At 46.7% G+C, this 14,667-nt stretch overlaps 5 protein-coding genes across 6 annotated transcripts; 1 reads left to right on the top strand and 4 right to left on the bottom strand.

The window, feature by feature from the left end:
- The first annotated feature begins 4,224 nt into the window (after window positions 1–4,224).
- On the top strand, window positions 4,225–7,158 carry LOC6586160 (dystrotelin). Its single transcript, XM_002011747.4, has 7 exons — window positions 4,225–4,608; window positions 4,682–4,913; window positions 4,995–5,863; window positions 5,933–6,008; window positions 6,066–6,183; window positions 6,246–6,378; window positions 6,441–7,158. The coding sequence occupies exons 1-7, from the start codon at window positions 4,368–4,370 to the stop codon at window positions 6,830–6,832; spliced, it is 2,061 nt and encodes a 686-aa protein (XP_002011783.1). The 5' UTR covers window positions 4,225–4,367; the 3' UTR covers window positions 6,833–7,158.
- An 8-nt stretch (window positions 7,159–7,166) lies between these two features.
- Window positions 7,167–9,324, bottom strand: LOC6586159. The gene is made up of 2 exons (XM_002011746.4): window positions 7,773–9,324; window positions 7,167–7,710 (listed from the first exon to the last, which is right to left on the bottom strand). The coding sequence occupies exons 1-2, from the start codon at window positions 9,184–9,186 to the stop codon at window positions 7,256–7,258; spliced, it is 1,869 nt and encodes a 622-aa protein (XP_002011782.2). The 5' UTR covers window positions 9,187–9,324; the 3' UTR covers window positions 7,167–7,255.
- Window positions 9,325–9,643: 319 nt separating this feature from the next.
- LOC6586158 (serine/threonine-protein kinase Nek2) lies at window positions 9,644–12,201 on the bottom strand. The gene has a single exon (XM_002011745.4). It carries the CDS (start codon window positions 12,058–12,060, stop codon window positions 9,865–9,867), a length of 2,196 nt encoding a protein of 731 aa, XP_002011781.2. The 5' UTR covers window positions 12,061–12,201; the 3' UTR covers window positions 9,644–9,864.
- A 1,595-nt stretch (window positions 12,202–13,796) lies between these two features.
- LOC6586157 (NADH dehydrogenase [ubiquinone] 1 beta subcomplex subunit 1) lies at window positions 13,797–14,069 on the bottom strand. Its single transcript, XM_032733135.2, has one exon. The coding sequence runs from the start codon at window positions 14,067–14,069 to the stop codon at window positions 13,902–13,904; it is 168 nt and encodes a 55-aa protein (XP_032589026.1). The 3' UTR covers window positions 13,797–13,901.
- Window positions 14,070–14,097: 28 nt separating this feature from the next.
- LOC116803662 lies at window positions 14,098–14,613 on the bottom strand. Of its 2 annotated transcripts, XM_032733136.2 has the most exons (3): window positions 14,534–14,565; window positions 14,439–14,473; window positions 14,098–14,292 (listed from the first exon to the last, which is right to left on the bottom strand). In XM_032733136.2, the coding sequence occupies exon 3, from the start codon at window positions 14,260–14,262 to the stop codon at window positions 14,098–14,100; it is 165 nt and encodes a 54-aa protein (XP_032589027.1). In that variant the 5' UTR covers window positions 14,263–14,292; window positions 14,439–14,473; window positions 14,534–14,565. The 2 variants fall into 2 exon arrangements, with proteins under 2 accessions (XP_032589027.1, XP_015016135.2); XM_015160649.3 differs by lacking the exon at window positions 14,439–14,473 and having other exon boundaries at window positions 14,534–14,613.
- Between the last annotated feature and the right edge of the window lie 54 nt (window positions 14,614–14,667).

Genomic DNA, 14,667 nt, shown 5'->3' with positions numbered 1-14,667 from the left:
TAAGAGCTTCTCTTCGTGCGCGTCCATCACCCGCATCAACTTACCAATGCACAGCAACAATGGCAACAGCAACAATAGCAACAACAACACACACACACGTTGCCTGTCCACGTGCCAATGCGTGTGAATGTGGCCCCGTTCGGCATGGCTCCATGTCCCTTCGCTTGCTTCTTCATACCACTTGGGCAACTGTTGTTATTGTTGCAGCTGCTGCTGCTGCGGCTGCTGCTGCTGCTGCGGCTGCTGTTGCTGGCTGCTACTGTTGTTGCTGTTCTAGCTGCTGCTGATATTGTTGTTTGTTGCTGTTTTCATTTTTATTGCCCGGCAGCCACATTCGAAGTGAAACTGAGTAGACGATGCCGGACGCTGCGTGTTTGCACTGTCCGCAACTAATTGGATTGACGTCGGCCATTCAGCAACGAGCGCCAGTCACCAGACGTTTTAATATTTACTCTCTTCCTCGCTCGCTCTTCTTTTTCTCTTTCTCTCTCTCTTTCTTTTCCTCCCACACATGCGAAAAGTAGCCATTAAAATTTGTTCGATTTGAAATGAGCAGCAGCAGCCATTTTGTTTCCAAATGGGAGCCGATCAGCTGCAGCGGTGGGCGCGTGTCAGGAGATCGCCTATCGATATTATTCGTGCACGAACGATATTTACAATGGACAGCGCAATGCATTTTTTTGTTTGTTTTATTTTTACATTCCATTTCATTTTCAGTCCCAATAAATGGAAGTGACATAACGGCGCGAACATTGTGTGCTTTATTGTCACATAAATAAATAAATGGCGGCCATATTGCTGAGGTGTGCATTTCGTGGGTAAATAAATAGTCGATGTGTGTGTGTGTCTGTTTGCACACGCGCTGGCAGTGCAAAGAGCAGCAAACATTTCAATGAAAAAAAAAAAATATATATATATATATATATACATACATACATATGCATTCATTTCCATCAGACGCTTTCGATTAAAATGACAAACGACTTTAATCTAGTAATTATGTACGTGATCACAATGTGCTTAGTTGACGTGCTCGACTCACAGCATGTCGAGCATTTTTTTGGCAATCAGTTTGAATGTCAATTAGATGTTAAATTAAAGTTAGAATTGTGCTAAAATTTTTATTCAATTTTCAATGCGTCTAATGAATTGAAATACTGCACATTTCATGAAATTCACATCATTAGCAGCAAATGCATTTTTTATTATGTGATAATAGTGCAAGCACTGAAAGTCATAATTAAACCATCCACGTGACCCGTAATAGACCAGCCTTTGCTCCCATTACCGTTAACGAGCTACATACGAACTAGCAGCCAAGCAGCCTACCAAGCAAAGGCAGCCAAGGATGCAGGCAGGCAGGCAGGCGGCCATCTTGGCTCCTACTCTATGTCCACTTGTTGTGCGCACCGACTTCAAGTTCTGCTTCCCCACTCTCCCATTCGTGTTGTTGTTTCCTGCTTCCCTCTTTAAACAATAATAAAGAAAAAGAAGAAAGAGAGAAAGAATAAACGGAAAACAACAACTAGAAAATGTTAAGAGAAATTGAATGCCCTAGGCCATAGGAGTCGGACGCTGGGCGCTGCAGCCATTTGGCAAACGTATTGGCCGGTGCGCCAGAGCAACGGCATCTCAGAGGAAACTTTGTTGCAAAATGTGCAACAAACAGGAGCAGAAAACAAGAAGAAAAAAAACAACAATCGCTTTAAAAGTTGCGCAGAGACAGCTCGTTTTTGGGGGCGAGTGGGCAGGGCATTGGCTTCATCAAAACATTTCACAACGTCGCTTCGTTTTAATGGCGGCCAAGTCGTCAACATCGCCGTGCCGACGATGCCAACAGTAACGGTAACGGTAATGGCGGAGGCGCAGCCCCACCCCAAAGCGGCCAGCCTTTTGTTGCTTAATTGGCGCGCTGGACGGCAGACCCGTAACACTAGGCCAGAGTAACTGGTTATTCGATTTAGAGATGAGCCTCGGGTGCATCTGGCTCAAAGCAAACGACTATCGATGCAATATGCATTTAATTATTCAAATCCATTATGCAAATTATTATTGAATAAATAATAAATTAATTCATTTAATTACGTTTATAGCCAATTTTTTCATATTAGTATTTTCTTTCATACTATCTCCGTATATCTGCATACACGTGCACTTGAAACTGCATAGCACATTTTAATTTCTGTTCGTGTCACGTGTCACGCTCATCGCTAAGTGCAATGTGATGAGTTCAGCCTCCCACGGCCTGCATATGTAATTGAAGAGGGCAGGCCAACAACATTTTGCGCCGTGTGCGCGATTCGTTCACGTCCACACGCCATTTGCATTCTGGCATTTGCCATTGTCCTGCAGCGGGAGCTGCTGTTGTACGTGTGCGCCATATAACTTTGGCAACGGCCAGCAAATACGTAATCACAACAACAACAACAACAACACAAACAACGGCAGCACCAACAGTAGTAGCAGCCGCAGCGGCAGCAGCAACGGCAACGGCAGCAACAGAGAAGGCGTCAGAAATGACAGCAACAAAACAATGTGGCAAATGTTCAACGTGAGGCGTTGGCAGCAGTTGCCTCGGCTGCGACTCTAGCCAGGGGACTAAGGGACTTAACGTAAGCCAGCGACTGAGACTGGGACTTTGGGCATCCGCAGCAGCAGCAGCAGCAGCAGCTGGGCGGTCATTCCAGTTATGTCACATGGCTGACTTAATTCATTCATTTAGACGACTCTCACAATTGTAGGTGTAGCGCCCTCTGTCGGCAGCATTGACAACAAAAGCAGCAAATGTGACAATTGGCATATGTCACTTTACAATACCCTGTAATTAGAGCTGTCTAAAGTGAAATGATCTAAGAGATATGTAAATCAATTTAGAACAAAATAAATAAACATAATCTAAGTAATATTTAAAATGAAAATAAACCAGAAGTAAATTATAATATCAGAAAAAATCAAACAAAATAAAATAAGAAGCAACACGAAATTTAATAAATTAAATCTCTCTCTCAATCCTTTAGCTTTATAATTAAGTCTGGAACTTTGAAGACATCGACAACATAACAGCTTCTCATTTTATATACATACATATGTATATATGTATGTAAATATATGTATATCCCTTGACACAACTATCGGCACAGGGTATAAGAAATTCTGCAGCAGTCAGTCAGTCAGTCAGTGGAGAGCCATTATGGCACCGACATTGTCAATGGCCTGGCACTGGCGAATTATTATTGCCTGGTGCAGGCAGTTGGACGCCAACGATGCCCAACATGCTTCTCATTGTTCCCAGACCCATTTCTCTGTCCGCCATTGTACGTTGTGCATGCAAATGCAATTGCAATTGTATATGTACATATATGTATGTAGGTGTGCTTGTCCAAGTATCTATGGCTGTGTCTGTATGTATATACATGTACATATATACATGTACATATGTATGTATGCATGCATGAGCTTTGTGCTGGCATGACATGTGTGCTCCATCTTCTTATGACATTTGAACCATTTTGCACAGGTGGGAAATGGGTGGGGCAATGATATGACTGCAACAATTTGTCAGCTAGTCAATCAGCGACTTGAGAGTGGGCGTCACATACTTAGTTTAGATTATCGTACAGGCACTGAACCATATACAAATGTATGTATGTATGTTCATACGAGCGCATGTATTTCAAGAAGAAACGGTTAATATTATGTGAGAATAGCTGAGTAGGGAAGGTATGATGATAAAAGATAGTGTTTAGAATGTCATGTAGTGACTGCACTGCTGCTGTTAGGTCGGCTGCACATTATAAGCAGTTGTATAACTTATATATGTATGTGTTTCAATTATTTTTTCATATTTTTATTAAATGATTTACACGCATTCGTTCCATAGGCCCGTTTCAGTTACTTAAATAAATTGCCACCCATTGACTTAACTTAAAATAATCGATAAAAATATCGATGACGCTTCCTGCAAGTGATTAATGATCTACATACTCAGCTAAAAGCGGTCAATCAAATTGTTATATGGCTCATTATCATTTATGCTGCTTTAAGAAATAGCAGAATAATATTTAGATGATTATATAAATCACAAATATCATTTGTTTTGAAAAAAATTTGATGGAACACGCCAACTCGATTAAAATGCATTTCAAAGTGCAACGGCCGAATGTTGTATCAGCTGGCAGCACTGCAGTGTTGTTAAGCGCATGCGCAACAGCGTTGCCACACATTCATTTCAAATTTGACTTTTGCGCTAACGAACGTCGTGGAGAACGCCAGAATCAAGAGAAAACGACGCTGAAAACTATAATAGATATATATAAATAAAGTACTATTACAAAATCACACCAGGAATAATAGAATAACTGTGCAATATGCTGAGTACTGCAGTAAACCCACCATTGACAACGCTGCGCACAGGCGCCGCCGCCGTCGCGTCCTTGGCGAACAACAAAGGACAACAACTCGAAAGCAAAAAACAGCAACAGGTGCCGCAACAAGTTGCCTGCAACCTGACTGAGATTATAAGCAAACTGCAATTGGACTATGGCAATTACAAATATACCGTCTATCGATGTGCTAGCAAATTTGTCGCCCTGCAGAAGATATTTCACAGTAAGCTAAAATTTTATTAAATTTGCATCGCATTTGACTTCTTTCTGATTTCGCAATTTTCTGGCATTTGCAGCTAGTAAAATACCCTATAAACTTGTGATGGCCATATTGCAACGCCATGGCATGCCCGTGAGCAGCAGCAATTGCAATTTGAATTTGATGGTGCCGCCGTTTCAGCTAACCTCGCTGCTGCACGACATTTATTTCGCCTGCGAGAAACTGGGACATTTTACCAAAACACAAAACTATCAACTCGACACGGCCACTGCACTGTTGGCCAACTTTTTTTGGAATATCTACGATCCGTAAGAGTTGCCTTTGTCTGTGCTATGGATAGATGTATTTATCCATATCTCTCTCTGTCTCTCCCTGTTTCTCCTTTGCAGGCAACGACGTCACTCCATTTCGCTGCTGGAGATCAAGGTGACTTTTTTGCTGCTCTGCAAGCTGTACAGCAGCGAGCACATGGTTAGCGACTTCTATAGCATGCTGGCCGATGCCAAATTTCAGTGTGTTTCGCGCTATGCATTTGAGCAGCTTCTGCTTACGCTGAGCAAGCTATTTAGCTATCTGGGCGAGTCGAAAGCCTATGGACCCCACAATTTGCAGCCGATGCTGGAGCAGTCGTTTGCCCGCTGTCCGCACGGCCTCGCCGGCCTTGGCGAGCAGCAGTTTCACAATTTGTGGACGCACACCCAGACACGCTTTCTAATCTATGGCAATCTGTTGGCTCTGATCAAGCGCATCGAGGACACGGAGCACTTGATACACAGCAATCAGTGCGCCGGCTGTCGCATGGAGCACATCATTGGCATACGTTTCAAGTGCCAAGTGTGTCGTGATCTGTCGCTGTGCCTGCCCTGCTTTGCCTCGGCCGTGCATGTGAGTGGCAAGCATGAGCCGTCGCATCGCATGTGCGAAGTCTTTGTCGAGGATCAGCCGCAGCCGAAGCGCTGGACCCAACATCTGGCACGCCTCTGCAGCTGGTTTCCCTATGCACAGAAAGGCCAGCGCGCCGATGCCGAGGAGGAGGAGCGACGCGGCTTCTGCAATGCACAGGAAAGCGGCGCGGGCATCGGCCAGCCCAGCAATGCAACCGAATTGGCGCCCATCCCCGCCGAAACGCGCAGCATTCGCAGCAACTCAACGTTGCGTCTCAAAGCGTCGCCAAACGAGAAGCCACAGCCCCAGCCCCAGGCGCAGCCGCAACCGCAGCCTCAGCCGCAACTGCAGCAGCAACCACAACAGGAACTCTGTACGTCCTTGGAAAAGTATTTGAACCAATTTTTTCGATAATTCAACCCATACCCTTTACACATTGCAGGCTCCTTAACTGGGCTGGCGAGCAGCGCCTCGGAGCGCTTACAATCCATTATCGACCGTGTTTTACTGCAGAATGTGTGAGTAATAGAACGCGTATTACCTTTGCAATAGCTTGTCATACTCATTCCTTGCAGCAAACTGGAGATGCAACTGAAACAGCTGCCGAGCACATCGAGCGCTCAAATATGTGATTTTCTGAGCGCCCATCAAAGTTTCTTGCTGCAAATAATTGAGGACATGCGACAATTATCGGTGAGCTATATATATATACAAGTCTGATCATATATATCTGATGATTTCCTTTGCTTATGCAGCGCGCTTCGTCTGCTGCACCGCTGATCAGCTCCACGTTCCTCAACGCCAGCACGCCGCAACGTTCCTCGCCGCCAGCTGCAAAAGCTGCATACGATATGTACGCACCTGTGGGCGCCAATTTAACACATTCAAGTAAGAACTGTAACATATTGTAATATCCTACAAATTATAACTGAAAACTACTCCCCCCTTAGTCAATGGCGCCGAGTTGAACCGCAGCTACTTGGAGGCCAACAAATCGGATTACTCACTGAGCGACATTAGTTTGTGGTTCGATCAGCGACGCTCCAGTTTGTTGCACTCGGCTGCCAGCAACATGCAGCAACAGCAACAGCAGCTGCCACTGGGCGCATTGCTGGAGCAGTCGGTCAATGTGGATATGCGTGATACGGAAATGGTTAACTTTAAGCTGCTGCTGAACAAGGTCAAAGAGATTGTCGAGGACTCGTACAGCGACAATGCCGAGCTCTCGGCGGCTACACAAAATCTGGAGAATGTCCTTGACAATATCATCAAAGGCGAGGAGCAACAGCGGCGCAGCAGTTGCAGTGCTCGAAGCTCACGAAACTTTTCGGAAAAACTCTAGGCTCTCGATATCTACATCTATATATACATATATTTTTATATACTCGAAGTTTTCCATAACAAAATTCATTTGAAGTGCTTTAAATTAGTTTTAAGTTTTGTTGTGTATAAAATTGTAAATGTTTCTTAACAATTTGTGCAATTCTGCAAATTGCATAAGAGGCAAGTGTAATGCAAGTGTAATCCTAAAAAGCATATATGACCTACATATATATTCCTATTCAGGATAAGCTTCATGTATAAAACTGTCCGTCCAAGCTAAAAGTTTTATTTTTGATTTATATTTAAGCACGAAACATTTCTCTACTGTGTAATAAATAATAAATGCCCGCATATATTGTATACAAAATGATGTTTTAATAAAAGGTAAAACAAAAATATTTTCTAATGAACACTGAATATTAAATGTTGCCCCAAGCAGCAGCTAGCTAGTATCTAACTGCATTTGGGTCTTTATCACAGTTATCAGCGAATCGCTGGCCATTTCCAGTTGATGGAGGCGCTGAAGCTGCGCTCGCTTTGGCTGCAGCTGCAGCAGATCGGCTCGGGCTTGCAGCTCGTCGCGCAGCGCGGATTCCAGGAGTAGTGTTGCATTTGGGGGCGCACTGCACGCCTCCGCCTGCAGGTCGAGCAGCGAGAGATTGCAGTGCAGCTGTAAGAGATCCCGTAGCAGGCGGCGCAGCAGGAGGCAGAGCTGCGTCTCTGTGCTGGCATAGAGCTGCCAATGCTGGCCAGGATCGTTGCGCAGCAGAAGCAGCTGCTTCGGGCCATTATAGAAGATGCGCTGGGTAGGTGCAGTGCAGCTGCTGTTGCCATTCATATTGCTATGGCCAAAGGCAAACTCCTGCTCCGCACCAGAGTCATCAAGCAGTTGTACAGCTGTAGAAGACAGAGAGAGATTCTTTAGAGATTCACTTATATAAAGGAGCTGAGCTACTCACAATCTCTCCGCTGACCTTGCTGCTTCTCCTGCGGCACAGCTGTGGTCACAAAGTTGAGTTTGGTCAGCAGCAGCTGCTCGAATTGGGTTTGCTGATCGACGTCCTGGAACACCAGTCGCAAAGCGCAGTGCGCGGCTTGAGTCATGATCACGGCGAGAAAATCCTGATGCAACGTCCGCGGCGAAAAGCTGGGCACATGCAGCTCCTGCTGCTGCAGCAAGGCGGCCACATTGATGCTGGCTAAATGCAGCTGCAGCTGCCGCCGGCATTCGTCCTGCAGCTCGTACAGGGCAAGCAGTTGTATGCTGTCCAGCGTTAGCAAATCCTCCAGCTGCAGGCGCACCAGCAGCACGACGCTGCGCTCAGGTGACAGCTGGTCAACACGAGAGGCGGGCTGCCAGCTTAAGCCCGAGTTGCTCGACTGTTGCTCCTGCAGGGCCCAGAACTGGGCTAGCTGGTCGTAATCCTCCGGCGGCTGGCCATCAGCCTGCAACGGCAGCTCGTACAGTCGATACACGTAGTTTAGGCCAGGACCCTGAGGCAGGCGCAGCAGCGGGCGCAGAGCATGCAACGTGCTGTTGTAATTGCTGCCCGCCGCATTGGTCAGGAGGATGCCCAGCACCAGAGAGTCGCCGCAGATGCGTGTCCATATGTCGCCGCAGCGTCGCAGCAGCTGCTTCTCCTCCAATAGCAACGAACGCTGGCCCGGCAAGCCGAAGGCCTGCAGCTCGCGTGACTGCATAAAGTCCAGCTGAGTTTGTGTGCGTTGCGAATGCAGCTCGGCGCGTGCGCAGTGGACGCGCTGCATCAACCGCTTGAATCCAACAACAGTGCTGCCGCTACTAGTTGAAGGACTCTCTGGCGCCTCACTACCTTGAAAATTTGTGCGCAATCGCTTTCCATTGGTGAACTCCAGCTCCACATAGGCCTGATACTTGATAGGGCCCCTGACCAGCCGGTACTCCTGCAGATTATCATGCTGCGCTATTAGCTTAAAACTGGCGCCTTGTTCGGCCGGTCGCTGCAGCACCAGCAACTTCTGCCAGCACTGGAGCAGCACGTATATGTGCTCGCCCAGCCAAACGTATTTGCCTATGCTCAGGGGCAGATCTTCGGGGGCATGCAGCATATTGTAACTGGTGGCATCGCCGCTGATATCGGCCACATCATCGCGTATGAGAAATCTACTGAGCGGTCCATTGTACGATCTAAGTTCTGTCGCCAGCTGCTGGAGACTCGATTCTTTGAGATCGATGTAGTGCAACAACTCCTTTTTGCGGAATTCATAGAACTTAAGATTGCGTCCCAGCACAAGGCTAGATTTGGATTTCTGGACATGCAGCTGACTGCAGTAAGCGACTGTATCACGTTGTAAGAGAAATTCGGGCACATCCTCATCGACAAGCGTAAACATGTTAAATGTAAACAAAAAGAAAACAAAAACAAAAACCCGCTAAATGTGGTGCTCTAGAGATGTGCAGTGCAACTGATATTCACTGCAGCTAATATCGATAATTACCTATCAATCGCTGGTCAATCATTAACCAGCACTACTATCAATTTTAAATGTAAACAAACAAGTAGAAAACAATAACAAAACCCCGCTAAATATCGTTTGCTAGAGATGAGCAGTGCAACTGATATTCACTACGATATTTACCTATCAAACGCTGGTCAGTCATTGGCCAGCACTGCGAATGCAATTATTCAATTATAGCTGCTGCACAATTCCCACAATTTATTCACTTACTCAATTATTTTAATAATTTTACCAAATCAATTTTCTTTCTAATCCTTGATACGCACGTTTACTAAATCGCAACAATTATTTGCTGCGCCTACTTCCGATATATATCGATCTGAACAAGGAATTCAATTCTAACGGCTAATTTGTTTTTTATTAAATTGTAAATTGCATATATGTTTGTATTTGCTTACAACTATAAAATACACGATTTAAACATAAAGTAGGAACAAGATTGTAGTTGAAAAAAAAAAGATTGACAAAAAAATTGGTACTTAGTCCACATCACAAGGCGGGCCACTTTGAGTGCCCCCTTCAGTCACTCGAAACGGATTCCTCGATTGCAACTTAAATCAACATTTGTTCACGCGAGCCAAGCATTAATGGCTTCGGCTGTGCTCCGCCAGCTGTCAGAACGAGGGAACGTCTCATTGCACGATTGCGCTGCATGCTGCTGTTGCGCTCGCGCACCGATTGCCGCAGCTGCTGACGACGCGCGGCCACCACGCTGGCTGAATCCTTCTCCGCAGCATTCATGGCCGCCAGCAGGTCGAAGGCTGCTCGCTTTTGCTCCTTAGTCCACATGTTGTTGAACTGCTGCGGTTGTTTTTGTTGCTGTTGCTGCTGTTGGGACGGCAGTTGCTGCGTAGCTGGCAGCTTAACAGCCAAGGGCGGGCGTCGCTGCTGCTGCTTGGTTGCAGCTGAAGTTGGAGCTGCAGCTGCTGCTGTAGATTTGGCCGGCGCCTTGCTCACTCGACTCAGCCCGAACAGAGACAGAATGGACTTGCGACGCGTGCTAGAGGCCTCACTCTGGGCAGACTCATTACTGGAGACACTCGTCTGCATGGGCAGCACAGGGGGAGCAGGAGCAGGAGCAGCACCAGCTGACTGCTCCGGCCCAAACTTGCTGCACTTGGGCGGTGATTGAAACGTGACCTTGCGCAACGTGCTGCTCTGGCTCTGTAGCTGCAGCTGTTTGGGCGCCGTCATCAGGGCCAGATTCATTTTGGCCACCGTTGGCGACGTCTCATTCAGCTCAATGCTGCAATAGGTGTCATCGTGGTGCTTGGCCAGCGGCTTGCGTGGCGGCACGGGCGGCACCATCTGGCAAGTGCACAGTTTCTGTGACTGTGCCTGTGCCTGCACCTGCGCCTGCGCCTGCTGCTCCACCTGCTCCAACTTAAGCCGCAGCTCGCGTTCCATTGCCTTCACGCGCTGCTCGGCCGCCGCCAGCTCATTCGCGCGCTGCTCCAGTAGCGACTCCTGAGCCCGTATGGCATGCATACGCTTCTGCAGCGCCTCATCGAATATGTTCTGGGTGATGCGTTGCGGACTATGCTCACGCTTGATGCTCTCGTAGAGCGATGGATCCGACTTGAGTAGCTGCCTGCTGCCAAAGATGCGACGCTTAGCTGAGTAGAAAAGCTCGTTGCGCAGATCGGGCGTAAAGACGCCCGTGACGCTCAGACGCCGCTGGCCGTAGCCCTCATTGAAGCTATACTGCTCCGTGAAGAGTGTGCTGGACAGCTCGGGCGAGTCGGGAAATAGCTTGCCCGCACCGGGCAACTGGAAATCCTCGCCAGCATCCACGAGGCGCGGAAATTCAGCTGGCAATTGGTTGATGTTCCGCACCAGCAGTGGATGTCGAGTGATCACCTCAATGCCCGGTCGCTGCTCATGATCCACGGCCAGCATAAAGCCAATTATCGACTGCAGATCGGCGCTGTAGACTGCCGGAATGCAGCTGAACTGGCCATGGGCAATATTCTCCGAGAGCTGCTCAAAGGCGCGTCCCCGGAACGGCGGACGCAATGCGCACAGCTCGTAAATCAAACAGCCCACAGCCCAGACGTCACTCTTGCGGTCGTATTGCCGGCCCTTGACCAGCTCCGGGCTCATGTAGTGCGGCGTGCCCACAAAGCTGGCCGCAAAGCTCTGATCGCGGCGTAGGACACGCGCCAAGCCAAAATCCCCGAGCTTCACATTCCCACAGGCATCCAGGAAGATGTTCGCCGGCTTGATGTCCCGATGTAGAATCGTTCCACTGGGTATCTTATTATGGCACACCTGCAGTGCACGGCACAGCTGGAAGAGCACGCGCCAGATGTACGGCTCCTCGAAACGCTTCCGCTGTGAGCGGGCACGCTGTATGAGCTGGGCGAGATCACCGCCGTCGCAGCACTCCATCACAATATAAATGGACTTGGCTTCGCGATTGACAAGGTGATGATAGTACTGCACAATATTGGGATGCTGCAGCTGTCGGAGCACAGTTATCTCGGATATAAGAGATTCACATTTCTCGTCGTCCAGCTCATCGTAGTTCATGCCCTTCCAGGCGTAGAGCACGCCAGTGGTCTTATCCTTCACCTTGTAGCAGGTGCCGAAGGCTCCGTTGCCCATCACGGCCAGCACCTCGTAATCCTGCAGCGTCTTGTTTGCAAACTCTGAGGTGGATTTCATTGTCGAGCCGCCACCTTCGGCCTGCTGCTCTTTGCTCATCTTGGGGCTGTGATTTCCAGTAGAGGAGCTGTTGCTATTCATTTATTTCAAAAACTCTTTCCACTTTTCAATTTCTACAGCTCCGTGCTCCCGTTCTGTTTGCTTTGAATACCGAAAACTAACTGATTTCATGGCTTTGCTCCTGCAAACAAGTTTTTCGGCAAAATCACGCACGCACACACACACATACTGACACACATCGCATGCGCACCCACACACACAATTTTACCTGCGAAAAACAACAACAGCACGTATACCAAACAAGTGTTGCATACTGCCTACACATTAGAGATGAGCGGCAGGCGTGGACGTGTTACTGTGACCGAAGGAAGCGCAGACACACACCGAAAGATCACGGCAAAGAATATGCATAAAAAAAATATTTTATAACTATAGTATTAAATAGCAACAAACAATAATAATAATGCAAGTAAATATAGCATCTAGCTCTATCGGAGTTAAACTTTATTCAGAAAATCATTAAAAATCACTCACACACGTACATAAACTATAGTCACAGCAATAGTCACGTATCGTGGTGAGCCTTCAAAAATCACAGCGCTGCTCATCACTAGTTGCATATCTTGTTACGTTCCTAGAAGGTTGCTGCTATCGCTGTCGCACTCAAGCATACACACACACACACGAAAAGAAAAAGAGAGAGAGAAGGGCACGACTGCGACAATAGTACACACTTTGCAAATCTTGCACGCTGCGCCGTCGCTCTGTTGCCTTGAGCCTGTGTACAAAATAAAAACCGTTGGATGTGCATTGATGGCTATGTCTAAGGACATGGGTCCTTTGGCACAGCACGCCCGCAATTTTAACAATTGTCTATGCTTGGTGACCATAAAAATAAATTAGTTTTGTTGCATTGGTATTTCAATTTGTGCGTCTGTTGTTTCGCTCGGTGTCTGCGTTTGCGCCGCTCAAACGGATTATGTTACACAGCCACACACACACATACATAGGAAAATTTCTATTTGAGAGCTTAGTTATTATGAATTTCAATATGATATTTTTCATTCAGCAAAACTCGAGCCGCTTTAAATCCTAACGGATTTTGCGCATAAAAACACCATGCTCGTGCTATCTCGCTTGCGCACAAGCTGCAATATTTATGCTAGCTGTGATTTTCGTTCCCATGCGTGTGTGTGTGAATGACTGTGCGTGTGTGTGTGTGTCAGTACCAGGTAGAAGACTAAGTAAACGAGTTATCTGTGGGCTTATCGTTGGCCCGTGTGTTGATGGTTTTATGGTTTTTCATGTCTAAAACAAACAATGGCCAAAAGAAACAGGCAGCGACGTAATCCTTAACAAACAAATCTCGCTACGACTGGCCCACGGTCCGCGGTTTGTGTTTATTGCTTACCATTGTTTGTGCACAAACCAGTGTTGCTAAATCCTTTAGCTTGCTGTCCAATCTGGCTAGCAGCAGAAGTGGCGTATTTGAAAAAAAAAGCCAGACTGCGGTAGTTTGAGTCACTTTTAGCGGTTTTTAATTCTTAACGTTAGAAAGTAAGGAACTGACGCTGAACTAAATACTGAATTTTAATAACTCATTATTCAAAATCTAGCATGAATTTCCACAATTCTAGGCAAGTCTAGAGTAGCTGCCATTGCTATCCTGCTGCAGCTAAAAAGTTGTCAGCACTGGTAGAAGCCACCGCAAGACGTTAGGTCAGCCAGATTGGTTTGTAATGATTTCTGGGTTTCTGGACATGCACTGCCAGAGGTGCAGGTACACACACACACACACGTAACAAAAAAAATTCCACTTAATAAGCCATAGATCACTTTTTCGAACATTTCACATAGCCATATTACAATTTATTTTAACGACAGTGAGAAGAAAAAAAATTAGTTGTGATTCTAATGCCTAATCACCAAGACGGTGGCCTGTCCTCGCTGCCAGGGCGGCCATAGAGGGCACTCTTATCCCGGAACATGGTCATGCGTTCCGTTTCCTTCTTGTCCAAGAAGTGACCGATCGCAAATCCAAGCAGAGGCAGTGCTGCCCACAAGGCACGTTTGTCCAGACCGAGAACCATCCTCAATGTTGATGATTTGTTTATGCTTTTAGCTTTGACTCTTCAGCGCCGCGCTTTGTGCTGCTAAATTTTGTTGGCGCTTCCACTCGCGTGTATGGGACCAATCAGCGTAAATGGAGCCGACTGTAACAGTTGGAAAGAATATCACTGCACCGTACTTTCGCGCCAGATGCGAGATGATGCTACTGCCCATATGTATGTGTCTTGGTCAATGCGAATGAAACTGTAAACAGACAAGTAATGAGCAACAACAAGAACGTGTTAAAAGTCTGCGATTTTATTATTTGTTTTCTTGGGTTACGTAATGAAAATGCATGAAACACCACTGCCAAATTTATTTAGCTGTGTACGATGAAGATAATGGCTTACTCTGTACGCACGCGCGTCAAGTGCGTATTAGTTTCCTAACGGCGTTAATGAGCTTTGTTAAAAAATTGCCGAATTCTATGTTGTTATTAACTTACGCTTATGCAAAAGCCTTGCCGATTAGAGATGTAAGCCTCGACGACATATCGATAGAGTACACAACAAATATTCACCTATTAGGCAAACGAATATCGATAGGTGTTTTATGCGATAGAATTTTGCATTGCGCCCA

Source organism: Drosophila mojavensis, unplaced genomic scaffold (assembly GCF_018153725.1).
Source record: "Drosophila mojavensis isolate 15081-1352.22 unplaced genomic scaffold, ASM1815372v1 contig_136, whole genome shotgun sequence".
In the NCBI taxonomy this organism is placed as follows: domain Eukaryota; kingdom Metazoa; phylum Arthropoda; class Insecta; order Diptera; family Drosophilidae; genus Drosophila; species Drosophila mojavensis.
Note: the sequence above shows the minus strand (reverse complement) of the source record. Positions and strands in the feature narration are given on the sequence as shown.

Excerpts from the sequence above, each read along its gene's own strand:
- LOC6586160 (XM_002011747.4), top strand. The coding sequence starts at position 4,368 with ATGCTGAGTACTGCAGTAAACCCACCATTGACAACGCTGCGCACAGGC. Across the intron at positions 4,914-4,994 it reads TTTTGGAATATCTACGATCC|GCAACGACGTCACTCCATTT; the intron begins GTAAGAGTTGCC and ends TCTCCTTTGCAG. Across the intron at positions 6,379-6,440 it reads CGCCAATTTAACACATTCAA|TCAATGGCGCCGAGTTGAAC; the intron begins GTAAGAACTGTA and ends CTCCCCCCTTAG.
- LOC6586159 (XM_002011746.4), bottom strand. The coding sequence starts at position 9,186 with ATGTTTACGCTTGTCGATGAGGATGTGCCCGAATTTCTCTTACAACGT. Across the intron at positions 7,711-7,772 it reads GCAAGGTCAGCGGAGAGATT|CTGTACAACTGCTTGATGAC; the intron begins GTGAGTAGCTCA and ends TGTCTTCTACAG.
- LOC6586158 (XM_002011745.4), bottom strand. The coding sequence starts at position 12,060 with ATGAATAGCAACAGCTCCTCTACTGGAAATCACAGCCCCAAGATGAGC.
- LOC6586157 (XM_032733135.2), bottom strand. The coding sequence starts at position 14,069 with ATGGTTCTCGGTCTGGACAAACGTGCCTTGTGGGCAGCACTGCCTCTG.
- LOC116803662 (XM_015160649.3), bottom strand. The coding sequence starts at position 14,262 with ATGGGCAGTAGCATCATCTCGCATCTGGCGCGAAAGTACGGTGCAGTG.